This window comes from Pinus tabuliformis, chromosome 8, assembly GCF_031772625.1.
Source record: "Pinus tabuliformis cultivar Carrire ecotype Pingquan chromosome 8, CPIR1, whole genome shotgun sequence".
Taxonomy (NCBI): domain Eukaryota; kingdom Viridiplantae; phylum Streptophyta; class Pinopsida; order Pinales; family Pinaceae; genus Pinus; species Pinus tabuliformis.
Window position 1 is genome coordinate 142,867,297 of NC_142294.1, and position 26,741 is coordinate 142,894,037.

Sequence of the window (26,741 nt, forward strand, 5' to 3'; positions counted from 1 at the left end):
ATGTACCACTGATCCCAGACCAGTCTCAACCGACCCGAAGTCAGCGTCATAGTATGGTACAACTCCTACCACTGGTCCCAGACCAGTATCATTGATCCCAGATCAATGGAGGTCATCCTAGCGTAGGGAGTACGGTAGTTACAACGATGCGTCCATCGGTACTACTATGGTCCCTAACTTCATTTCCCTGCTCATTGATCAGATGAGAGGTACTTCCCATGAGTCCCAGACTGCATGGGTAGGATGCCTCGACAGGAGAACTAATCAATCCTGTCCTCACAGGAGAACACATCAATCCTGCTACAATTGCCATGGAGAACACATCAATCCAGGCCTCACAGGAGAGCACATCAATCCTGCTACAATTGCCATGGAGAACACATCAATCCTGCTACAATCGCGGTGGAGAACACATCAATCCAGGCTGCCATGGAGAACACATCAATCCAGGCCTCACAGGAGAACTAATCATCCTGCTACACAGGAGAGCGAATCATCCTGTTCCACAAGAGAGCGAATCATCTTGTCCCACAAGAGAGCGAATCATCTTGTTCCAGTGTGCACCACCAGGGGAGGGTGAGTCACCCTGTGGTCATATGTTGCTCCAGTAGGAACCGCAAGCCCTTAGAGCTCCCAGAGCTCAATGTATGCAACATGCAGGACCCTTGTACAAAGGTTTCTTGCCGAGTCCAAGTCGTTTTGGAAAATCACAGATTAGATCTTTCCTCGAGGCTTTGACAAGGTGTACCAACCTGTACATCATCTTAATGTGATGGAGCTTCCTTGCTCATCGACTTACCATATCCCAGATGATGTCTATCTACTAGAGCAATTGACGAATATGGGATTCCTCAATAATCGAATCCTACCTCTGGTTGTTACTGAGAATCACAGTGGTATCCAATGTAAATCCAACTAGCTCACTGAAAAGCTTTCGCAACCAAACTGCCTCACACGAGGTTATGCTAGCAACAATATATCCTGCTTCGGCGGTGCTCAAATCCACCGACTTCTGCTTCCTGCTCATCCAGGATATCGAAGCAGATCCCAAGGAGAAACAACACCCGGAAGTGCTCTTACGGTCCTCCACATTGCCTGCCCAGTCAGCATCTGTGTATCCAAATAGTCTCACATCTTTGGCAATGTATCTTAACCCATAAGTGATAGTGCCACGAAGATATCTCAGCAGATTCTTGGCACCAATCCAGTGTATGTGGTGGGGTTCAACCATATGCTGGCTCAACGTGTTGACCACAAAGCATATATCTGGACGGGAGTTCACTAAGAACATTAATGCTCCGACGAGTTGCCGATACTCGGTAGCATTTCGTAAAACAGGTCCAGCAGCACTACCGCTTAACTTCTTGAAGTCAAGCTCCATCGGAGTAGTTACAAGCTTGCAGTCCACCATTCCGAATCTTTCCAATATCTTCACCACATATTTTCCTTGAGATAGGAAAATTTCTCCTGGCTTTTGCCACACTTCAAGTCCTAGGAAGTAGTGCATCAGTCCTAGGTCTTTCATTTCAAATTCAGAGGCCAGCTCCCTCTTACATTTGTGAATGAGAGGGTCTTCACCTATTAGAAAGAGGTCATCCACATACAACACCAGTATGAGAGGCTTGTCATCTTCAACCTTAAAGTAAAGGTTAGGATCGGCTTCACTCCTAGTGAATCCCAGCTTCATCAAGTAGCTATCGATCCTCTCATACCATGCTCGGGGTGCTTGCTTCAGCCCATAGAGAGCTTTCTTCAACCTGCATACATGAGATTTTCGATCATAAATCTCAAATCCTTCGGGTTGCTCCATGTAGACCTCTTCTTTGATCGAGCCATGCAAGAACGCAGTCTTGACATCCATCTGATGTAGGTTCCATCCTTGTGAAGCAGCAAGGGCTATGATTGAGCGGATGGTCGTATATCTGGCAACAGGTGCAAATATCTCATCATAGTCTATACCTTCCTTTTGGGAGAAACCTCGAGCAACAAAACGAGCCTTATACTTTTCCGTGCTTCCATCTGCTGCATGCTTTATCTTGTAAAGCCATTTGGAAGTAACAACAGTCTTGTCCTGGGGTCTGGGAACTACTTCCAAAACATCATTCTTTATGATAGACTCATATTCTTCGGTCATAGCATCCTTCCATACTTGATGCTTGACGGCATCTGAGAATGACGAAGGCTCATTTTGTATGATCGTGCTCATGATGGTCAGGTATCCCTGATACCTGTTAAGTTTCTTACTTTGATGGAAGGTTCCTCAGGGTGCAGCATGTCCTTCAGCATCATCAAGTATCCCCCTAAGCCATGAAGGCCTCTTCCTAGAAGAGGAAGGCTCATGTGGATGAGGATCAATCGGATCCATGGGTTCTTCTACATCAGGCATTGATTCATCATCCTTTTCTTTCGGTTCCCTGGTGTCGGCTTCTTGAGAGCTACTCAAAGTCAGCAGATTGATCACCTTGCTGAGAGCCATATCTTCGTCAAAGGTGACATCATGACTAATTATGACTTCCCTTTGACCGGCTACATAGATTCTATAGCCTTTAGTATTTTCACCATAGCCCACGAAAATTCCCTTCTTTCCAGATGCTCCCAATTTATTTCTTTTCTCTTTCGACACATGAAAGTATACAAGGCTTCCAAAAATTTTAAAATGAGAAACATCAGGTTTCTTACCGGTGAATTTTTCTTCAGGAGTCTAGGAACCCAATGCTTGATGAGGGCATCAATTTTGTACATATACGACGGTGATTGTAGTTTCAGCCCATAGAAACTTTGGAAGTCTTTGATCATGTAGCATGGCCCGGACAACTTCCATCATCGTGTGGTTCTTCCTTCCTGCCACACCATTCTGCTCAAGAGTATGTGGTGTAGTAGTCTCCCTCTTAATGCCAGACTCAGATATGCCTGAGTGAACCAACTGTAATACATCGGAGGTCTTGCTTTGGCTTGAGGGGAACGGTCCCCTTTTGAGCTTTCCTTTGACACATCCCGGACATACACCTTCTTTCTCTACTTGGAATTCGGGCATCCCTGTCACCATTTGTTTTACACCAAGTAGAGCTTTGTAATGAAGGTGGGCAAACCTTTGATGCCAAAGTTCGGACTGAAGAGTTGTGTCACAAGACATGACACCTAGCGGACTTCCATCGACCCGATATGATGAATCAACACTAAACCCAAGAGTAAAGGAATTTCCATATACATACCTTGCCATTGCTTAAGGTTACCTTGTAGCCTTTGTCTTCCATTGCCGAGATGGACACCAGGTTCTTTTTGAGATCAGGTACATATAATACATCTTGTAAGTGAATCGTATTACCTTGATTCAGTTTAAGAGAAACATTGCCTACACCTTTCACTGGGTATTTCATGTCATCTCCAAGGACAATTTCCAGGTTAGTTTCTTTCTCTACCAGATTATAGAGTACTTCTTTGTAACCAGTGAAGTGTCTTGAGGCACCACTATCAATGAGCCAAATTCCCATTGAGTCCGAAGGAGCGGAGGTAGATAGAGCAGCTGGTAGATATTCAGCCTGCTTATCGTCAACAATGTTAGATTCATACTTGGAATTTCTAGCCTTCTTGAATGGTTTCCCTCTTCCTTGATTTCCCGCATACCTTTTTCCTTTGTTGTTGAATTTTCCATTCCTTCGATTACCATGAGAGGGATTTTGATCATCGTCACGGTGAGAGTCCTTTCTATCAGGGCATTCCCTTGCATAGTGACCTGCTTTATTGCAAATGAAACATCGTCCTTTTCTTCCACCCTTAAATCCAGCCTTTCTTTTCGATTTAGACCCGGAATTATTTCTTTTCTTAGCATGAGAAGAAAAAGCAGCAGGAGGACCTTTAGGCAAGGGCATTTCCTGCTCTTCTACCCTTGTTTGTTCTTGAATGCATCTAGCCATTAATTCCTCGAAACTAGGAATTACATTATTGTTCAGAAGAGTAGTCCTAAACACATACCATTCAGATGGTAATCCTCCGAGAGTTGTGAGTGCCATTTCTCTGTCAGTAATGGTTTCCCCAATAGATAGGAGATCGTTCTTGATCTCGGTGATTCTTAAGAAGTATGCTTGCATACTTTCATCTTTACCCTTCTTGATTTCCCTCAACTTATTTCTAAGAAACAAAACTTGATTTGCATCATTAATTTTAAATAAACTCACCAGTCTATCGTAGATTTCCTTGGAGGTGTCCAGTTCATAGATGTAGGCCACCAAGTGCTTGTCGATAGAGTCCCGGATGATCTTCTATTGTTTTGACTTCTCCATTTTTTCATTTGTTCCAGGCAGCAGCGGATGCATTTGATGGAGGCTCAACAATATTGCCTCTCACATGATCCAACACTCCTTGATTCTCAAGGGTTAGGTCAATAGACATCTTCCATCCGTGATAGTCAGCTTTCTCACGGAGCTTGTCTTCAACAGGAAAGAGTGTTGAGGACCCCATAGTTCTTTTAGGATAGCCTTGCCAATATTCTCTTCGATGATTGCTCTTGCTCTTGCTCGGGCTTTGTCTTCACCTCAGCTCTGATACCATGTTAAGTTATGGTATGTTCTATGCTTATAACAGTTTACTTCTTTTTCTTATTATATTCCACCGATTAGCAATCACATGTACATAAAGTAAAGTGCAGATAGAACATTAAACGATTGACAGAAAACAAGCCAAGACAAGAGACACAAGATGTGGCGGCTAGCCAGGGACAAACCCCACAATGTGTGGGGAAACCCTTTGATCAAATCTTCTTTTATCTTCAATAATTTAGCAGAGAGAAATAGTACAATAAATCTGATTCATATCAGCAGTAGCAAACCCTAGATCAGCAGCATCAGTATTAGCGGCTTCATTATCAAACTAGGGCAGACGATATCTCACAAACCGACCGTCGGATTGACTTCATTCCACCACCAAAAGTTTCGGCTTCCAGAGGAGGTTCAGATGAACCTACAGCGCAGTTCAGATGAGGAGATCTTCTAGGCCATGCAAGTCAATCTTTACTTCTGCAGTTGCAGCTTCAGTTTCAGCAGTTTCCGGCTTCAAACTAGGGCAGTCGATATCTTGCAAACCGTTCGTCGGATTGACTTCATTCCACCACCAAAAGTTTCGGCTTTCAAAGGAGGTTCAGATGAACCTACAGCGCAGTTTCAAAGAGGAGATCTTCTAGGCCACGCAAGTCAATCTTTACTTCTGCAGTTGCAGCTTCAAATTCAACAGCTTCCGGTTTCACATGTGTGAGAGAGAGAGACCCATTTCAGCGCAGTAGAGAAGAGACTCATATCTGCGCAGTAGAGAGAGAGAGATGTGATGAGATGAGTCTAAATGAGGAAAAGTCCTCTTATATTTATACACAACGTTGGTGGGTGAATAGATGCGACTGTTGGGCTTCTGAGCCTACATGAGTTGTAGGTCGGCTTGATAATAATTCCATAATCAAAATAAATTCATATCTCCATGAATACTTATCGGAATTGGATTATCTTTATATCAATCCTACACCTCTCGACGAGAGGAATCTAATAAAAATATTATCAGCCATGAATAAGATGACCCACATGAAGTTTTGCCCTGGTTGCCAATTTTAACACTCCCTCTCAACCATGGAGAACTTCATCTGCAATCTGTCTATTGGTCGTTACTATTCATCCATCAAATGCACTGCCTTGTACAGCCTGACCCTTGCCCTGTTCTGCTCTATTTTGCCTGTTCTGCTTTGTCTTGTTCTGCCCTGCACTGATCTGTACTGTTTTGTTCTGTTCTGCTCTGCTCTTGCATTGTTCTGTTCTACTCTGCTTTTGTCCGAATTATGAAGAAGAAGAAATGATCAAGGATGTATCATACTGACTCAAAGTCAGTCTCAGAGTATGTACCACTGGTCCCAGACCAGTCTCAACCAACCCAAAGTCAGCGTCATAGTGAGTACAACTCCAATGGTCCCAGACCAATATCATCCTCCACTGACTCAAAGTCAGTCTCAGAGTATGTACCACTGATCCCATACCAGTCTCAACCGACCCGAAGACAGCGTCATAATATGGTACAACTCCTACCACTGGTCCCAGACCAGTATCATTGATCCCAGATCAATGGAGGTCATCCTAGCGTAGGGAGTACGGTAGTTACAACGATGCGTCCATCGGTACTACTATGGTCCCTAACTTCATTTCCCTGCTCATTGATCAGATGAGAGGTACTTCCCATGAGTCCCAGACTGCATGGGTAGGATGCCTCGACAGGAGAACTAATCAATCCTGTCCTCACAGGAGAACACATCAATCCTGCTACAATTGCCATGGAGAACACATCAATCCAGGCCTCACAGGAGAACACATCAATCCTGCTACAATTGCCATGGAGAACACATTAATCCAGGCCTCACAGAAGAACACATCAATCCTGCTACAATCGCCGTGGAGAACACATCAATCCAGGCTGCCATGGAGAACACATCAATCCAGGCCTCACAAGAGAACTAATCATCCTGCTACACAGGAGAGCGAATCATCCTGTTCCACAAGAGAGCGAATCATCTTGTCCCACAAGAGAGCGAATCATCTTGTTCCAGTGTGCACCACCAGGGGAGGGTGAGTCACCCTGTGGTCATATGTTGCTCCAGTAGGAAACGCAAGCCCTTAGAGCTCCCAGAGCTCAATGTATGCAACATGCAGGACCCTTGTACAAAGGTTTCTTGCCGAGTATTATAGCAAGTTTTATTAAAAAGGAAATACAAGAACTAAAATTTTTTTATGAGGGTCCCCACTTACTTAGTAAAAACTAAATAAGAAGGGGGGTTGTTGCTGGCCACAACAGGTCCTCCACCCTCCAAACCCTACATCCTAGGGCTTGGAGTACCTCCCAAGCTACTCAAAAATCAACATTATCCATACTAAATGCCTAAAACAAACAAGTATAAGAACCCAATTGCAAAATGATCCAAGTACCTTTTCAATAGCAACCCACCTTCATCCAAGTGTAAATTCTAGATGGTGAGAGGCACATGGCTGATGCAAATGGTGGAGACATATGACATATCATTCTCAAAATAGTGGCTAGTAAGGGCTGCTAGCTGGTTGTCAAATGTAGGAGAAAATGTTTCTAACTTTCTCCTATAGGGTTACCCATTTTGGTGGGTAGTAGACCCTAGCCTTTTTCATCTCTTTTTCACATTTACTTGAGTTTGGACACACTACTTAGGTTGCATAAAAATATGTGGAGTGGGTAAGTTGGTGCATGCTGGTATGTGCGTACCTATCCTTTGCACATGTGGGGTGCATTTCTTGAGAAGTGTCCTCAACACATGGGAGGTGTTACCACTCAAACTATCAAGGCTTGCCAAGGTCCTTGCAAGCTGCCAATATGGCAAACATAGGACAAGTTCCCACTGTCACCTCAACATGAGTCCCAACTCATTAAGCACAACTCCTCCTTGAATGGCTATAGGAGGATTCCTTGTAATTGATGCTTCACCTAACAATTAATAGACTCACGCCTTGAATGGGGTCTTGTGTGAAGTTAAGAGTTAATTATTTACTATTTAATTGATCTAGATATGTTGTTTATGTAGAAGATTAATGCAGATCAACAAAGCAATTTACTCAAAACTGAATATAACAAACATTTAAATAGCTTAAATGAGTAAACAATTAATTTACTTACCAAATATGTGAATTTTCCTCTGTATGAACCTTTCACAAAGCGCTGTATTGTGTACTTCTGCTTGCTTTCTTGCAAATGCAGATCTGAAAATTGCAGAAAATAGTAGATAAAATCTCTTTTCAGGGCCACCCAATAGTGGCTACACACTCTGGATTGATAATCTAGGGTTGGAGGACGCTAGGACAACAAATACATGTTAGTATAGTCCTTCCTAAGCTTCAAATATGAAATAAATCTTGTTTCCAGTCCTTCATAAGCTTCAAATATGCAACAAATCTGTGTTTCCAAAAAGCAGGAAACTCGTTGCAGAGATCTAGTGGTCAAATATCTAGTGGGTGAAACACCAAAAATTTATTCTAGCTTATAAATTTATGATCTAATGGTTGGAACTTGGAATAAGCTCTATATGGCCCTAGAATAATGATAAAACTTTGAAATAAAAATCCTGAAACTAATGCAAGGGTTTGTGAGATGTATACTTACTTGGAAATAGCTCTTGTACCTTGGATTTTGCTGCATCTGAAGTATGTATTATTGTAAATAAACATGGATTTGCAAAAAAAACATGATATACTTGGTGAAATACATATATCTTGAAAGGTCAAAGTGGTATATCTTTGCCTTGGATGAAAATATAAAAGTTATGGCTTAACACCCCAATGGTTACTAGCTAATCTTCAAGATAAAATTATAAATAATAGCAAACTAGTAAATATTTTTATTTCTATTTTATAAAATAGAAAATTAAAAAAGCTTTTGAGTTTTAGGAATGATGATTGTTGAGATATGCTTACCTTGGCCAAATTTTACCTCTCAACTGCCAGGTTGTGAATCACAATCACTCTTAAGTCAACCTTTTACTTACGACAATAGATGGGCTTGGAGTTGAGAAGACTCTGTTTCCTCCACCTTCGTCTAATATATTTCACAAGCTTTTGGATCCAACTAGAAGTGACTTCTAGCAAACTGTCTCCAATATTTGAGTCGGCTGTGGGGTAGAAGAAATCTTCTACCACCAACAAGTGAAATTATGAAGATTAGTGCTTTGGTTATTCCCTGTACATAACTTTGTATCCCTTAAATATATCGTCCCTCTAACCTTTTTGTAACCTAGAAATGCTTGTGCTTATCTTGTTTAAAACTGTTATGACAAGAGCTAAGAAAAAGTAGAATAGAAAATACCAACCCACAAATTGTACACAAAATGTTTCCAAAATGAGAGTACTATTATGGCATTTGATCTCATAGTTCAACAGCAAATGGAATGATAGGATAGACTAGCCCTTTATGATTTCTTTAGTAATAGTTAATGGGACCTTACTCTCAAAATAATATTTTTACTTGACATCCACAATCCAAATACTAAATAAATTCAATAAAATAATTTTTAGTGCAATAATTGTCCACAAGGAGAGTTCAACTTAGCTTGTTTGACCTTGGAAGTGCAACCTTCCCTTTGATATGACCCCGGGGAGACAAGAAGTCAAGAATAGTGGCCCTAGAATGCTCAATGTCCAACACAAGATGACTCAACAGCTCCATTAGGTGGGTTGACTTGCTTTGCTTGGCTCAATTTGGTCCTTTGAAGTTTGATTTGGTGGAAAGAATGTTGATTTGATTTTGCTACAGCTATATTTTTATCGACCCAAAGGTCCACCAATCGCCCTGACCACTTAACCACCTCAACATTCACTTTATTGACCTCAAATGACTAGTCAAAGGGGGATCAAATTGTTCCACTAGCTAGGTATCCAACGCTTTGGCCTCTTTTGACTTGAAAACTAGACTAAACTTTGGATCCTTGAACATCTTCAACGTTCCACACCTTAGGAGATTTAGGAATTCTACTACTTGGGTTTTGTACGACCAATTTTAAAACCAACATTTGATGTAATGCATGTATCATTTGGTCAAGGTTTGACCCTATTTTTCCACCTAGAACCTCCATTTGTTAGTATACCATCTTTGACTGCTATTTTTTGACTGAGGCATTCAACTTTTGCAAAAATTTCCACATGGCATGCCATCTAAATTTTATTATGAGCAATTCAAAACTAGGTTGATTTTTTTACTTCTGAGACCAAATGCATTGGGAAATGTGCATTGCCTTGGGAAATGTGAACTACAGAAAATTGTGAGACGACCATGTTAAGAACTGAACGATAAATAGTGCACCAAGGCCAAGGATGCCTATAGACTCTATGAGACATGACCATGTGGTAAGAATGGGTGCACACGACATGGGCTGGGTTGGCTCCTACAAATGTGATCACCCCTACATAACTAGATGCTTCCATAAACCATGAGTCTTGATGTAATCCACTCTGAGTGGTGCTAAGAGTGGAAACCAAAGGTACCAACCATGGCCAACCATAATAAGCCTAGAACACCTTAATACAAAAATTCTCATGGCCTACAAGACTTTCGCTTGCATCCTTGGGCTTACAATGGTGTTATGCAAAGTGAAATAAATCTCTATATGTACCCCTATTGAAATAAGGGGTACCAGGAAGCACATTATTAGGGGAGGATTCTCTTTGAAGATGCATGAGTGGATTAGACAAGGTGGACGTAGTCTAGGGTTTAATCCTTTGCTTGTAACTGACTGTTGTTACTCTATAAATTGGAGGGGTGCATCACTTCATTCATTGGAGAAATTTTGAGGTAAAAGATATATCTTAAAAAAAAAATGTGCTATCAAAATCAACTTTAAAAGATCCAACAGGATTCAAGATGATGATGTCAAGGATAAGGGTAAATAGTTTTGGAGGGAAAGAAAGAAAACTAATTTTTTAATTGTATTTTCAACTTATTTTTATATAGGTTTAATCAAATTTTAAGAGTAAGAACTTGTTGGATGTGCAATTACATTTAGACCTTGGCAACCAATGTGTACCCACTCTACATACTTTTGATAGACCCACAGTGTGATAACTGGAAATATACGGAAAACAACATGTTTTTTGAAATTTTTGGTGTAGGCATCATTGGATGCATAATTAATTTTATATCCAACAAATGCCTACACTGAGAATTTCAGTAATTCTGTATGGAAATAAGTCAAAAATATGATTTAAAAAAAAAACTCTTTATTTTCTGTTGAAAATTCACCTCTTATTTTACTGTTGTGACTATTATTTTATTATTTTTCTTTGGAGGCCCATTTTAGACCTCAAAATTTCTCTAATAACATATTAGTTTTTCTACTTTGCTAAGAGTGGAGTAGCTGCGACAGCTAGCTGTTTGGTTTTTGCATTGACAGCTAATTTGTTGCTATGTAATCGTCTTTTTATTGTAATAGAAAATGATGTGATTGTTATTGCAGATGTTAAGTGCTGATCTGATTTTCCAGATCTGTTATCTCTTGTGTACTGTTTGGCATGCTCGTCTGATTTTACATTTCCAAATCTGATTTATTTTCTTACTGCTGGGACTTTGCTGAGATTGCATGTGCTAATCTGATTTTCATAGTTAATTTAATAAATAGCCACACTAGCGCTAACTGATGTGATTTCTAGATTGGATTTTGAGATTTCATTTTATTAGACTTAGCATCTGGCGGCTGCTGGAATGATCTAACATTTTGACATATGGTGTGTACACATTTGAAAATTTCCTATAGCATTTTGATGTTTGTAGATCTGAAGTTTTGATAGGTGTTTCAGAGGATTTCAGATCGATCTGTAGACATGAAGTTCTATGAGTGCAGATCTGAGGTCATGAGGTGGAAATTTTAACATAAAAGTGGATTGCTTCCATCTGATTTTCATTTTGGGTGGTGAATGATCCCCCATGGAAGTATTCTACAACACCCGTGATAAACACAAATGTCATTTTTTGACATCCTCTACAACAATGAGAATTCACAATAAATAAGCTGGATAATCACTGGATTAAAATTATATATGGAGGTTTATTTTGCTCCAAAGTTAGCGTTTCTGCCTGGGAAATGTTTTTCTCATGCAGCTATATGCAACGAGAACAGGCAGAAAGATAACTTTCAGTAAGTAATTAACATGCTTTGTGAAGAACTTTATTTCTCTTCTAAAAATATATATTCCAGTGTTCTTTTCCAGCTACATCCGTAAATCATAAAGTTTTAAATGTAATCAAAAAAGGCTTTTCTTTATGTAAAATTTTAATGTCTTCCTTTTCAATTAGTAATGCATAAAGAAAAACAGGACAACAGACAAAGTAGAAAGATTGAAGACTTCTGGTATTAGGTCTGAACTGTTTCAGAGCATGTGAAAGTTATGACTTCTAAAGAAACTTTTAATTGAGTCCAAAAGCTGGGAATTGAGTTGAGGGAGGAGTATCTGCCAATCAACACTTGGGGCATTGATTATTGCTTGATTGAACTAGGGGGGAGTAATGGTGTCCTCGTGATACAGTCACCTTTCCAACGGCCACAATGGGATTTAAAATTGTTAGAATTTGAAAGAAACAATTGTGATTCATCAGTTTCTTGCCTGTACTACGGATTTATTGGCCTTGGATGTTACGAAAGCTTCCCCAGGATAACCAGCTCAGCCCTCTTATCCCAGGCCATTACGCTGAAGACATTCTCTGGCTCTGCATTGGTACCTTAACAATGGTGCTAGTTTCTCTTTTGATTTCAGTAAGATTAAAGTCTCTCTTCTTGCACAGGGTTAGTCTCTTCTTCTTTGTCTAGGTTGACCTCATAGGTCTACCCCTTGGTACTTCTTATTTTAATTGTATTTTTGCTATTACTTTATTTGAATATTTGGGAGATGCCTTTGGCACTATCACATTTCCACTGTGGCTGTCTACTTTAGAGTCCTATTAACCTATTATGGTAATTAGGACATCAATGTAAATTAATTTCTTTCTTCCTTTCTCATGTCTTTACCTATTTCTTAGGTGATTAGAGCACTGAAAAGTCTGTTAATTGCAAGTTACTAAATATTTCTGAAATTCCAATAAAAAACATAATCTTCTTATAAACGTAGGGCATTCAGAGTACTTGATAGATATCATAATTAAAGGCTTTTGATTCAACCTTGCAGAATTCGGTACAGTTCTAAATTGAGAGCTTTTGCATCTTCTCACAAAAATATGATATTTGGGTTATAACATACATTTTATGAGTCAGATATTGTTTGCAGATTCGCATTGTTGAACGCTTTGCCTTTTAGTCCCTTAGAGCAAATCTGGGTGTGATTTGTACAGGCTCTTATAGGTTGTGATGGTGTCAACTCAGTGGTGGCCAAATGGATGGGCTTCTCAGAACCTCGTTATGTTGGACATTGTGCTTATCGTGGATTGGGAGTTTATGCCAGTGGACAACCTTACGAGCAAAAAGTGCATTACATCTATGGAAAGGGAATGCGTGCTGGCTATGTGCCTCTTTCTTCTACTAAAGTCTATTGGTTTATTGTCTTCAACAGCCATTCTCCAGGTCAGTTTCCCAAATTCATCAAAAGCTCTGCATCTAGTACCCTTGTCTTGGAAATCGAAGGACATTGATAGATAACATTCTAGCATTGCTTCTCTATCTCAGTGCAATCAACTTTACAAATTAATGGGTTCGTGTTACATGGTCAACGCAAGATTGACATTTGGTCATGAGCCTTCAGTAAAATCAATAAAAATTAAAATGTTCCAATATTTTTTGTTTGCTTATTTTTGGGTTTTAATTCCTGATTTTGATTGGGCAGGTCCAAAGATAACAGACCCAAATCTTTTGAAGAGGGAAGCTCTTGGACTTGTTCAGAATTGGCCTAAGGAACTTGTTGGGACTATTGAGGATACACCGGCTGAAAACTTTGTGAGGACCCCTTTAGTAGACAGATGGTTGTGGCCTGTTGTGGGTCCAAAGTCAACATTAGGAGGTGTTGCACTAGCAGGAGATGCATGGCATCCCATGACGCCAAATCTTGGACAAGGAGCATGTTGTGCACTAGAGGATTCAATTATACTTGCTAGGAAGCTAGCAAAGGCACTTGATGTGGGAAAACAAAGCCAAACTGAAAATGGCCAAAGAGTTAGAGTTCCAAGTGATTATTTTGGAGGTTCTGACATACCGAGTCAGATAGAGGAAGCATTGCAAGGCTATGCCACTGAAAGGTGGCCTCGAATTTTCTCCTTAACCATTAGAGCCTATCTTGTTGGTGCTCTTTTGCAGTGGGACAATGAGTTGATTTGTTCATTGAGGAATAATATAGTTATACCAAAGGTGGCGACTTTAGATCCCTTAATAGAACACACAAAGTATGATTGTGGTTCGTTGAATAGCAACTAGTGATGACTTCATTTTATTATTTGATTGTATTAGATGCATATGACATATATGTTGTTTGCCTTGTAGCTATGTACATTGCCTCGATTTCTGATGGACAGTATAGTCCGTGTTTTGTTCCGAAAACTATTGGGACATTGTAATGATTTGTGTTCTCAGGCGTCTGTTTATGGTTAATTTACAAGGTGATTAAAGTATTCGTGTTAGATCTTAGGTTTTTGTGATCCATAATGTAGTAAGCATGTCTTTCGGATTAATCACATCAGTATTATTTAGTGACGTTTCGAACCAGCTAATGTAATTTTTATTTTATTACAGTATAGATTTGTTTTGTGATACTGAACTTTAAAATACTTCGTAATTATCTTATTCCTTTTCTTTATACATCACTGTACATAATTCTTCTCCCTCGTTCACATTTTATTCTTCATTATCACTTTACAGAATATCCTTTGCTCCTATTAACCCTGACTACAAGGTATGACCAAAAGTTCCTTCCACGCCTTTACATCCGACTCTCGTAGGATTTATATTTTATATGTATGTCATTTCTATGGCATAGAGGGTCCAAACATCAATATATCTATGTGCATAGGTCCTTGCCTCTGTATTTTGACATTAAACACAGACCTGCATCAGCAGCTTTTCAAGAGTTCCCTCTTTGTTGCAGAATTTTTCCTTCCACGTGCCTAATGTGGGGTTGCATCAATAAGCATTTTATTGTTTAGCGCCTGTTTACGAGTGCTCTAATAGGCAAGAAGTGAAACTAAATTGGTTGGACTTTTGTTGTTACTGTTTAAGTGCCAAAGCATTGTGCACTACATAAAAGCATCTATGCTATCGTATCAAAGTTATGCCACTTGGGAAATAGTATAAGTTAGCTAGCACTGAGTGATGGTTAGCTAGCGAGGTAGAGAGTCGAGAGTCATGTGCAGATCTTGGCATATAATAATTTGTACTTCTTCACCTTAAAACAATAAAACATGGTATCTATTAGAGACTGTTTGACAGGTCCTCAACTCCTCACCTATTAGTGTTCTATCATGTGTAACAAGTAGCTATAGCATTATACTGTACCGATTTATTAACATGGTATCTATTAGAGACTGTTTGACAGGCCCTCAACTCCTCACCTATTAGTGTTCTATCATGTGTAACAACTAGCTATAGCATTTATACCAGTACCGATTTATTATCGGATAATGCATTCGTTATGCGTTGAACATTGAATTAATTTGAAGTTGAACAAAAATCAAACAAATTATTTACAAACTTCACATTGCAAAACGAATATAATTTATTTTTTAAATTTTATTTATTTAAATGTTAATTGGTTCAGAGAGCTCAAGCTTTATTCCAAAATCACTGTAATCCTGCAATGTAAATACAGCAACTACTATTAACACTGTGCTAAAAAAACTAAAAATTTTTAGCACAATTATCAGATTCATAATTAATATTCATAGGGCAAGTAATATTTCCAGCTTATTCGCCATTTAATACACCTTCCCATACTACCAAATAAACCCGTTTTTATGATTACTAATTCCGGCCACACTGGTGACAGTTGTACAAACTTGAATAGACAGGTGGTGCAGAAGGACGGAGCACTTAATGTGCTATTTACTCGCTGGGAAATATTGCTAGCGATGAGAAATATTTATTTACTCAATAAATAGATAATTTATTCTCATTGTATCACTCCGCATTTATCATGGGTTTTTGATGTCATTGTAAAACCAATAATTTTAACCCTCACATTTTGCATTTGCATAATCAGTTGTGGTATAAATTTCCCAAATTTTCATAGTGTTTTTTTAAATAAATATTTAATTTTAAATATGGAAAAAATTAATTTATTAATGTTCTAAAAATTATGCAAATTCAATCAACCAAGTGTCACCCATATTTTACAATTGAATAAATTATTTCTCTATCCAATATTAACTTAAACTCGTCTTAACTTTAATATTAATAATAATAAAAATAAAAATAAACTTTTCCATGTGCGTTCTTAAAAACTGAAATACTTTGACGTGTGAATTTTGTGAAATGTACGTCGAAAACAAACCTCCTGAAATCTTCAGGTTAACATTAATGTAATTGAATTTCTTTATCCATTAAGATGCAATGAAACCCCATGGGTTAAGAATTGAAAGAAAGTCTTCTTGTCCAATATTTAAGTCTTCAAATGGGAAACTAACTAAAGTGGAGTGCGTATGTATGGTTATAAACGTAAGCAGTAATCTCCCGCGGACACAAAAATTGAAGGTTGTAAATGTAAGCAATAATCTCCTGCTCAAGGGAAATTTGAAAACTGCTCAAACCAATAATGTAAATCCGTCACAATGATCGAATAAATAATCTATTTATTGTTCCTCTAGTCAAAAGATGGTATAAATAAATAGACTATTGTGTTAAAACCAATAATGTAAATCCGTCACAATGATCAAATAAATAATTTATTTATTGTTCCTATAGTCAAAAGATGGAATAAATAAATAGATTATTGTTACTCTGGTCAAAAGATGGAATAAATAAATAGATTATTGTGTTAACTAGTTCGTCGTGAGTTAAAAATTAACGAATTTTGGTGTTAAATAGGTTATTGTGTTAACTAATTTATTGTGAATTAAAAACTAACGAATTTTGGTGTTAATTAGTTTGTTATGAGTTAAAAATTAGCATGGTCATCAAAGGTGTAGTTTTAAGACGTAGTTCTAAGATGTGAATACCAGTCATGGTCATTTAAACATTGTCATTTTATCTTTGTGTTTTTTTGGCTTTGATGCAGGGGCATCTAGCTAAGGCACCATGATCGGGTGTTGGTCTCTGCTAGGTTGGAAAGTTAAGTTAGCATTTTATTTGTCTTATATGTTTAGTTTGTCAAAGTAGGAGGTAGGGTTTTATTTTTATCTTAATATTTGTATTAGTCAAAGGTAGTTTGGTCGGTTAGGGTTATTTACTTGTCTGACTTTAATAAACAGTAGATTAGTAATTGTCCTGTCATTTTAAGAGAAAAAGACAAATGTGTCTAAATGTAAAATCTTGTCATATAAACAGAACCGAATACTTAGTAGTTACGTAACTATACTGTCTACAACCGAAAGTAACTACACAGTTTCATTAACTGTAGACAACGCATATAAATGTAACAAGGAAAATCATGAAGAAGGTTCAACATTTTCCAGATACAAGTAATAAAAGAGACAGAACGCAAATTTCTCTATTATCCATCTGTATTATCGCCTACATGTTGTGTAACAGAGTACTATAGATCGCATGGAATTTCCACAATAGAACGGACAAGCACACAAGTAAAGTTCACGGCCAAGAGAACGCCATACGGTGAAATGTTGGAACGAAGAACACGGAGTCCAATCATTGGTTAAACAAACCAAGACAGGTAACACATTATGAATTATCTTACACCAATTTCGTTCTTTCCTCAAACAAAATAGAGATGGAAGAATATATGTATATATATAACTGTTATTAAATACAAGTCCAGTATTACATCATCCAACAGAATGGAGTAAACAGTGACTGCTAGACCAAACAGACCCTAGTCAAGGGTTTGATATTAAGAAAATGCATGAGCCAAACTAAAGAGCCAGACCAGAAAGAATCCCAAAACTGGAATTTGTAAATAGAAGCATGCCCAGGTCGTGAAAACGACTCAAAAACACATACAACAACCAAATAGCGAGGAGCAGCCACTATAGACCTACAGACCCTATTTACAATTCGATAAACTATGGTGAAAGAGCCTACCAGCAGAGAACTGTAGGGTTTGAAGAGCAAAATCATTGAAAATCTTCCACGCCCAAGGTCGAACCCTCGACCTGCATAACCAGAAGGAAACGAAGTCAGACATGCCACACTTAACAACGAACAAAGAGTTATATACTACCAGCGAAGGAAGAGCATAACTCACCTAGGAGCGTGACAGAGCGAAGATCTTCATGCAACAGAACCACAGAACACTAGACAAACCTGAGACAAGAAGAGCGGACATTGATTAGTCCTTGAGCCAGAAAAAGGCAAAGATAAAGCACAGAAAAACAAGTTACCTGAAGGTAAAGCCGAATGAGCCATTGTGCTTGAACCCTATGCACACAGGAACTGAAAGTATAAAACAACTTTAGTACTATAATAGTAACAAGGAACATTGCCAACAACAGGAAAGAATAGCTAGTAGCCCAAGAAACCAAACCAAACATCGATTCCAAGTAACAGTAGAGAAAATAACTCACTGTACAAAAGAATACAAGCAAACCAACCTCCAGAGCCCAAAGCAGTTTCATGCAGTAAAGAAATTCGTTGCTAGTAGCACAGGCAAGTCCAGGAAACTATTATACGTTCGTAGCCAAGACCGAAACAGAGTTTACCATAAGAACCAGGACTGGGTAGAGCATTTCGACATAAACCCTCGCAGAGTTCCCACAGCAGAGCCAAATACCAAACAATGACCGAAAGGCCCGAAGGTTTTGTGTAAAAGACCAAGTGGGAAAACAAAGATCGAGGCCAGAGTACAGGGTAGGTTCGCATTTACGAGCCACATTAAATGATTGCAACTACCAATAAAAATATCCATCATTCATATATGTAATCAAACGCCAAATCAACAACCGAATCCGCAAACATCATTAGCACCGGACAGCTTTGTATCAACAGTTATGCTGGAGTGTGGGTTGGGTCCCATCATAGTGGTATCAGAGAAGAATTTTTGTTTTTAAGGTCAGTTAGAGAAATGGAGGTAGGAAGGCGAGGTCGTGGCAAAGGTGCTCGAAGGATAGCAGAGGAAGGACTGAGAGAGGAGATCAAGATTCTTACTGCCCGTTTGGAGGCAGTAGAGGCAGGGAGAAGAAGAGACCCAGAGTTAGGCGATGACAGCGAAGAGGAAGCTGAAGCGGCAACAGATGGATCGGATGGCGAGGCCCCAGAAGTGAGACTGTTGAGGTCTGTTTTAGTGGCAAGCAGTAAACCCAAACCAGAACTCCCAAACTATGACGACAACCTGTCCATAGAGGTTCTATTGGATTGGATCAGCGAGTTGGATAAGTATTTTGAGTGTGAGGAAGTCAGTGAAGACCGCAGAGTTAAGTTCCTTGCGACAAAGTTGAAGGGACACGCAACCCTGTGGTGGGACAGTGTCCAAACAGAGAGAAGGAGATTGAACAAGTTGTTGATCAAAACCTGGTCAATGATGGTGGCCAAGTTGAAGGGCAGATTTCTGCCGAAAGATTATCAAATTTCACTACACAGGCAGGTACAGAATCTGAAGCAAAAAGGAATGACGGTGAGGGAGTACACTGAGGAATTTTATCGAGTGAACCTAAGGGCCGGTTATACAAAGGATACCACAAAAAAAACAGCCAGGTACGTAAATGGTTTAAGACTAGAAAATTTAGATGAAATTAGTATTATGTCTCCAAATAACATTGAAGAAGCGTATTAGAGTGCGATGAAAGCTAGAGAGAAAATTACCAGAAGGCAGAATGCCCGAAGAGGACGAGGAGCCGGCAGGGGAAAAGGCCGATCCTATGGCAGAGGGCGGACTACTAGTAGTAATGAGGAAGGCAGTAGTTCCAGAGCTTCCGGATCAGCAGACAAAGGTGATAGTGTGAGAAGTGGTAGGCCATATCAGCGAGGCAAGGGAAATGGCCGAGGTAGGGGGGCTGGTTATCAATGTTATAGGTGTCATAAATGGGGCAACAGATCATCTGAGTGTCCTGAGGCAAACCAAGCTAGACAGAGGGGTGCATATGTTGCACAACCAGAGGAAGCAGAGGCACCTCCCCAAGAAGCATAAAATGCTCCAGAAACAGGGGAAGCCCTGGTGCTGAATAAGGTGTTGTTAAAACCAGCCAAGGAAGCCACCGAACAAACACAGTGGAAGGATTTGTTTAGAACAGTTAGTAAGTCACATGGTAAGTGTTGTAAGTTAATTATTGATAGCGGTAGTACAGATAACTTAGTGTCCATAGAGATGGTGGAAAAGTTAGAATTGAAGCGATTGAAATATCCCACCCCTTATAAAGTTTCATGGCTGCAAAAAGGCCATCAATTGTTAGTAGAGGAACAATGCGAGGTGGAGTTTCAAATAGGTAGATATAAGGATAGTCATTTGTGACATCATGCCGATGGATGTATGTCACACACTGCTAGGCAGGCCATGGCAGTATGACAGAAAGGTGGTGCATGACGAATTGATGAGCTATTATAAGTTTGTCAAGGATGGAATCAAGCATACACTTGTGCCCATCAAGGAGGAAGGGACATCAGGGACAAGTGAGCCAAGAGCATTGTTGATTAGTGGAAAACAGTTTCTGAAACAAGTTGAGGACAGCGAGATGGGTTATGCCGTCGTAAAAAGAGAAAAAACAGTGTTGTTGCATACAGAGGCATCAGATTTACCCCCAGAAATTCAGCAGATGTTGCAGGAATTTACAGACATAGTGGTGGATGGCTTGCCAGACAAATTACCCCCCAAAAGAAGCATAAGTCACCATATTGATTTCATACCCGGAGCTAGTTTGTTGAACAAGGCAGCGTACCGAATGAGCCCCAAGGACAATGAAGAAATTAGGAAGCAAGTGCAGGAACTGCTAGACAAAGGATTGATTAGGGAGAGTTTGAGCCCTTGCGCAATTCCAACGGTTCTCGCTCCCAAGAAGGGAGGAGAATGGCGGATGTGCACAGACTCGAGGTCCATCAACAAAATCACCATCCGGTACAGGTTTCCACTGCCATGGATGGATGACATGATGGATTGTTTAAGTGGGGCAGCATATTTTTCTAAGATAGACTTGAAGAGCGGGTATCATCAAATCTGGATACGAGAGGGGGGCGAGTGGAAGATGGCCTTTAAGACGAATATGGGACTGTATGAATGGCTGGTCATGCCATTTGGGTTGAGCAATGCGCCTAGTACTTTTATGCGGTTAATGAATGAGATGCTAAAAGAATACAGCGGAAAAATTGTGATAGTATACTTGGACGACATACTAATTTTCAGCAGGACAAGGGAGGAGCACCTTCGACATGTTCGGAAAGTGCTGGAAAAATTACAGCAGAATAAACTACTGATAAATCTGAAGAAGTGTACTTTTCTGCAGAAGGAATTGATTTATTTGGGCTTTGTAATGGCAGAAAACGAACTGAAGATGGATCCGGAGAAGATTGTGGCGATAGTTAATTGACCATCTTTGAAAAGTTTATTTCAGGTACATAGCTTTCATGGACTAGCGAGTTTTTACCGGAAATTCATAAGAAATTTTAGCGAAATTTGTGCACCTATGTTGGACACCATTAAAAAGGCCAGTCATCCTTTTCGATGGACTGATGCAGCGGAGAGAATTTTTTAGCTACTAAAGAAAAAGATCACAGAGAGGCCGATCCTGAGATTGCCATACTTTAAGAAGCTTTTTCAGGTTCGCTGTGATGCGAGCGGTACGGCTATTGGAGCTGTACTCAGCCAAGAGGATAAACCTGTTGCATTTTTCAGCGAGAAGCTAAATGAAAGCAGACAGAAATATTCGTCTTATGACAAGGATTTCTATGTTGTTGTACAGGCATTAAAACACTGGAGGCATTATTTGCTGGGAAACGAATTTGTGTTGTTTTCAGATAATTCTGCACTGCAGTATTTAATGCAACAACACAAGATGAATCACCAACATGCCAAATGGGTGGAATATTTGTAGAGTTTCAACTTCGTGTTGAAACACATCAGTGAGCAGGTCAACAAGGTGGCAGATGCATTGAGTAGGAGAGCTTTACTTCTGCAGGAGAATACTGTGCAAGTGCTGGGTTTTGAGCACTTGAAGGATTTATATCAGTTTGATACATATTTTAACGAGGCCTATGAGGCATGTCAGAATCCCTTGGTGAGAGATAACAGTCCATGGTTGGACTACAACTTGCAAGAGAAACTGTTGTTTAAATGAGGACAGTTATGCATTCTTGACTGCTTGATGAGAGAGAACATTATTCGGGAGAAGCACAGTGGAGGTCTAGCCGAACATTTCGACATAGACAAGACACTCGAGCAGCTCAGTCATTTCTATTTTTGGCCAAAGATGCGAAGGGATGTACAACGATTTGTGACTATATGTAAAGTGTGCCAGTTGGCGAAGGGTCACAGTCAAAACACGGGACTGTACACACCGTTACCTGTTCCAGGCAGGCCATGGGACTCAGTCAGCTTGGACTTTGTCTTGGGTCTACCTAAGACACAACGAGGTTATGACTCGGTGATGGTAGTAGTGGACAGATTCTCGAAGATGGTGCATTTTATCGCTTGCAGAAAAACCAGTAATGCCACACACGTGGCCCACTTGTTTTTCACAGAGATTGTCAGGCTACATGGGTTGCCTAAGTCTATTGGACAGGGATGTGAAGTTTACAGGGCACTTTTGGCTTGCCCTGTGGAAGAAGATGGATACACAGTTGAGTTACAGCCCTGCTTATCACCCGAAAATCGATGAACAAACAGAGGTGGTAAACAGGAGTCTGGGAAACCTGCTACGAAGCTTGATTGGTGAGAATTTGCAGATGTGGGATCGAGTGCTTGCTTAGGCAGAGTTCGCTTATAAAAACTCACCTAATCGTAGCACCGGTTACAGTCCATTTCAAATCCTGTACAGCATGCATCCTCGCGGAGTGCATGAGTTGCGAGATCTTGGACTACAGGAAAGACGAAGCGTAGATGGAGAAGATTTTGCTAACGCGATGAGGGATTTACATGAGCAGGTAAAAAATTAAATTGCAGGACAACAACCTAAAGTATAAACAGCAAGCAGATTTGAAGAGAAGGGAAGTACAATTTAATGTAGGAGATGAAGTCCTCGCGCATTTGCACAAAGAACGCTTCCCCAGGGGTGCATACAATAAGTTGAAGTATAAGAAGATAGGACCCTACAAAATCCTCCAGAAATTTTCAACGAATGCCTATGAGTTACAATTGCCACCAGGGATAGGCATTTCACCCATCTTCAATGTAGCAGACCTGTTACCTTACATCGCTGACCCAGAAGAAGAAGAAGAAGACAGAACTACACGCCCCGTACGGAATACCCAGGATGGAGGAGAAACTTGGATGAGACAGATGCCTTACATTCAACCTCCCGAGATTGAGAGCATCCTTGATACTCAGGTGGCCAAATGAACTCGGTGGAAGGAGTATCTGCAATACTTGGTTAAGTGGAAGAACTGTCCTATTGAGGATAGTTCGTGGCTTGATGCCAGGCAGATTGAACTAACGGGTTCTTCAGTCGAGAAGCTCATGGACCGGAGTCATGATTTCTTTTTGCCCCAGGAGCCTAATGCAGGAGCATCCAGCGAAGGCACCATGACCAGGTGTTGTTCTCTGCCAAGTTGGAAAGTCAAGTTAACATTTTGTTTGTCTTATATGTTTACTTTGTCAGAGTAGGAGGTAGGGTTTTATTTTTATCTTAATCTCTGTATTAGTCAAAGGTAGTTTGGTCAGTTAGGGTTATTTACTTGTTTGACTTTAATAAACAATAGATTAATAATTGTCCTGACATTTTAAGAGAAAAAGACAAATGTGTCTAAATGTAAAATCTTGTCATGCAAACAGAACCGAATACTTAGTAGTTACGTAACTATATTGTCTACAACCGAAAGTAGCTACACAGTTTCATTAACTATAGACAAAGCATATAAATGTAATAAGGAAAATCATGAAGAAGGTTCAACATTTTCCAGATACAAGTAATAAAAGATACAGAATGCAAATTTCTCTATTATCCATCTGTATTATCGCCTACATGCTGTGTAATTATATTTCTATCTATTGTCTAACCGAATTCAAAAATAACAAGTAGAGTGCAGGCCTACAACCGCATGTTGTTTTTCCTCTCTTAAAACAAAACAGAGTACTGTAGATCGCATGGAATTTCCACAACAAAACGGACAAGCACGCAAGTAAAGTTCACGACCAAGAGAACACCATATGGTGAAACGTTGGAACGAAGAACACGAAGTCCAAGCATCGGTTAAACAAACCATGACAGGTAACACATTACGAATTATCTTACACCAATTTTGTTCTTTCCTTAAACAGAATAGAGACGGAAGAATATATATATTAAACTGCTATTAAATACAAGTCCAGTATTACATCATCCAATCGAATGGAGTAAACAGTGATTGCTAGACCGAATAGACCCTGGTCAAGGGTTTGATATCAAGAAAATCCACGAGCCAAACTAAAGAGCCAGACCAGAAAGAATCCCAAAACTCGAATTTGTAAATAGAAGCATGCCCAAGTCGTGAAAACAACTAAAAAAGACATACAACAACCGAATAGCAAGGAGCAGCCACTATAGACCTACATACCCTAGTTACAATTCGACAAACTGTAGTGAAAGAGCCTACCAATAGAGAACTGTAGGGTTTGAAGAGCAAAATCATTGAAAATCCTCCACGCCTAAGGTCGAACCCTCGACTTGCATAATCGAAAGGAAACGAAGTCAGACATGCCACACTTAACAGAGAACAAAGAGTGATATACTACCAGTGAAGGAAGAGCATAACTCACCTGGGAGCGTGACAGAGCGAAGACCTTCATGCAACAGAACCACAGAACACTAGACAAACCTAAGACAAGAGGAGCGGACATTGATTAGTCCCTGAGCCAGAAAGTTAATGTGAGTGTGAATGCATGCTGATACTGAGTGTAAGCATAAGTGAATGATCATGCATGAAAACGGTGAATGACAGATTTGGAAAATGGAACAACATGCATGTGGGTGAGGCGAGTCGTCGAATCGACGACTATTCGCAAAAAACAGTTTCATGCATGCAACAACAATGAGATGTTGATGAAAATGAAAACGGTACTACGAAAAGCTAATATACATGTAAAAAATAACAAGCATTCAAATAAAACAAGAAAACAATACTCATACAAGTAAAAACACAAAAAGCAACCGAAATGCAACACAAGGCATGGGAAGCGGGCTTACCCAAAAACAACTGATTTGAGTGTGTTGATTGCACCTAGATGTGATATGGGATGTCAAAGCTACAAGGTTGATGTGAGGAATGAGCTCTGCAGCATCCGGTTGATGAGTTTTGATAACATCGAGGTTGTGATGCACATGCCACAAATCTAGGGAAAGCGACACTTGGTGGGAGGTTTCTGAAATGATCCTTGCATGTAACCTCCAACTGCTAAACATAGATCCCTAAAATAAGGGATGCCTTTGCATGCTACCTTGGGAGAAGCAGCCCATGCATGCAAGTCTGTTTTGCTTGGTCCTGGAGGGAACCAGTCAACTCAGCTGCACATGCAAGAGGCTATTCAACTTTTGAAGGAAATGCACATTTCTGGCTAGGAGCTAGGCTGACTGCCCAGGATATTTATGTAATTTCTGGGTAGAGCAGCTAACTGTTGCCTAGATTTGTGCAAATTCTAGGATGAGAAGCTCTGCTGGGGAAAATTGTGCAATTCCTGCTGGGACTGTTGATTGGAAAGATTGCGCAATCCTGGAGCCCAACGGGATGCCATACAAGATTACGCAATTTTTGGAGGGAAGGTCGGTTTCCCTCCAGAATTGCACAATTTCCTAGGGGAAGCTGCTCATCTTGCAGCTGAACCGAGTCCGGGTGAACAACCTGTGAGGGGAATGCATCAAGTTGTGATCGACATGTTGCCTTTGTGCAAGCAAAACACTAAAATTGGTGAACTTGATGAAGCAAGGCAAGCTGCTGTGAAGGTTGGAAGGGAGGCTCCAAAATGAAGCTAACGAAAAATTTTGCAGGGTGGTTGTAGCCGCTACAACACTTGGCGGCACATTGGTATAACTACAGCTCTCTGAATGGACCTTGTTCATGAAAAGAAAGTCTAACACCTCTGGAAGTATTGTTCAGTTCTCAGCTCCTCTTGGTTTCCACACTAGCTTGATTGTAAGATGTAGCATCTGCCAAGCTCTTGGTCGATTGACACACATTCCAAGCCAAGGAAACATAGTTGTTTCGATTGGGGTTGAGGGGTATATTGGTGCACAAGCAGTATAGTCGTCAGAGTCTTAGTTTCATCTTTGGTGTTGCTCCGCTGCCAGCAGGCCTGGACAGTACCCCGACAGAGTCACATAGGAACACAAGCATGGCTCCGCTGCCAGCGAGCCTGGTCAGTACCTCGACGGAGTTACTTGCATCACCTCCCTATGCAGGAAGCCTTTCTCTTCTTTCGCCTTATTCATTTTCATTTTGAAATTTCTTCACTTTTCATTTTTCACTGTGCATAACACTTATTCATTTCAGAGGTGGAAGAGGGATCCTGACTTATTGAGAGCAGAAGAGGTTATTCCAACAGAGAAGTAGTTTATTGTATCTCTGACGTGCCTATTAAGGTTTTCCCCCTCACCTTACTCTACTTGACTGAGTTGACAAGGGTTAACCCAAAAACAACCAACTAGAGAAGTAGACACTAGTTAGCACGCAAGTGTTGTGTTTTCACCAAGGGTCACTTCGAATAGTACGTATTTTCCTTAAACGTATCATGGACTAAAAGTAACGAGTTCTTCATACAGAGGCAAGATGATAGATAACCAAGTAGTGATAGTTGTACAAGACCTCTTGTACTTCACCCAGCTCATTTCAAAAGTCATAGATGATTTTCATGCAAAACTATCCTACTAATGAAACAAGCGAACTCTATGAAACAACAAAGCAAAGCAAGAGCAGAAGTGAAAGTGAAAGTGAAAGAAAATCCAATAAGAAAACAAGCAAGCAAGCAAACCATCAAACAAATCAAGTGAGAAAACAAGCATGCAAGAAAACAACT

The 26,741-nt window shown here is 40.0% G+C and overlaps 1 protein-coding gene across 2 annotated transcripts in view; it reads left to right on the forward strand.

Annotated features, from left to right (window-relative positions):
- Positions 1-14,130, forward strand: part of LOC149234520 (monooxygenase 2-like) — a 244,412-nt gene extending 230,282 nt beyond the window's left edge. For both annotated transcript variants that reach the window (XM_089371861.1, XM_089371860.1), the window contains 2 exons: positions 12,856-13,084; positions 13,344-14,130. In XM_089371861.1, the coding sequence (XP_089227987.1) occupies positions 12,856-13,084; positions 13,344-13,927 (813 nt within the window). In that variant the 3' untranslated portion in view covers positions 13,928-14,130. The remainder of the gene's footprint in view (positions 1-12,855; positions 13,085-13,343) is intronic.
- Positions 14,131-26,741: the final 12,611 nt, after the last annotated feature.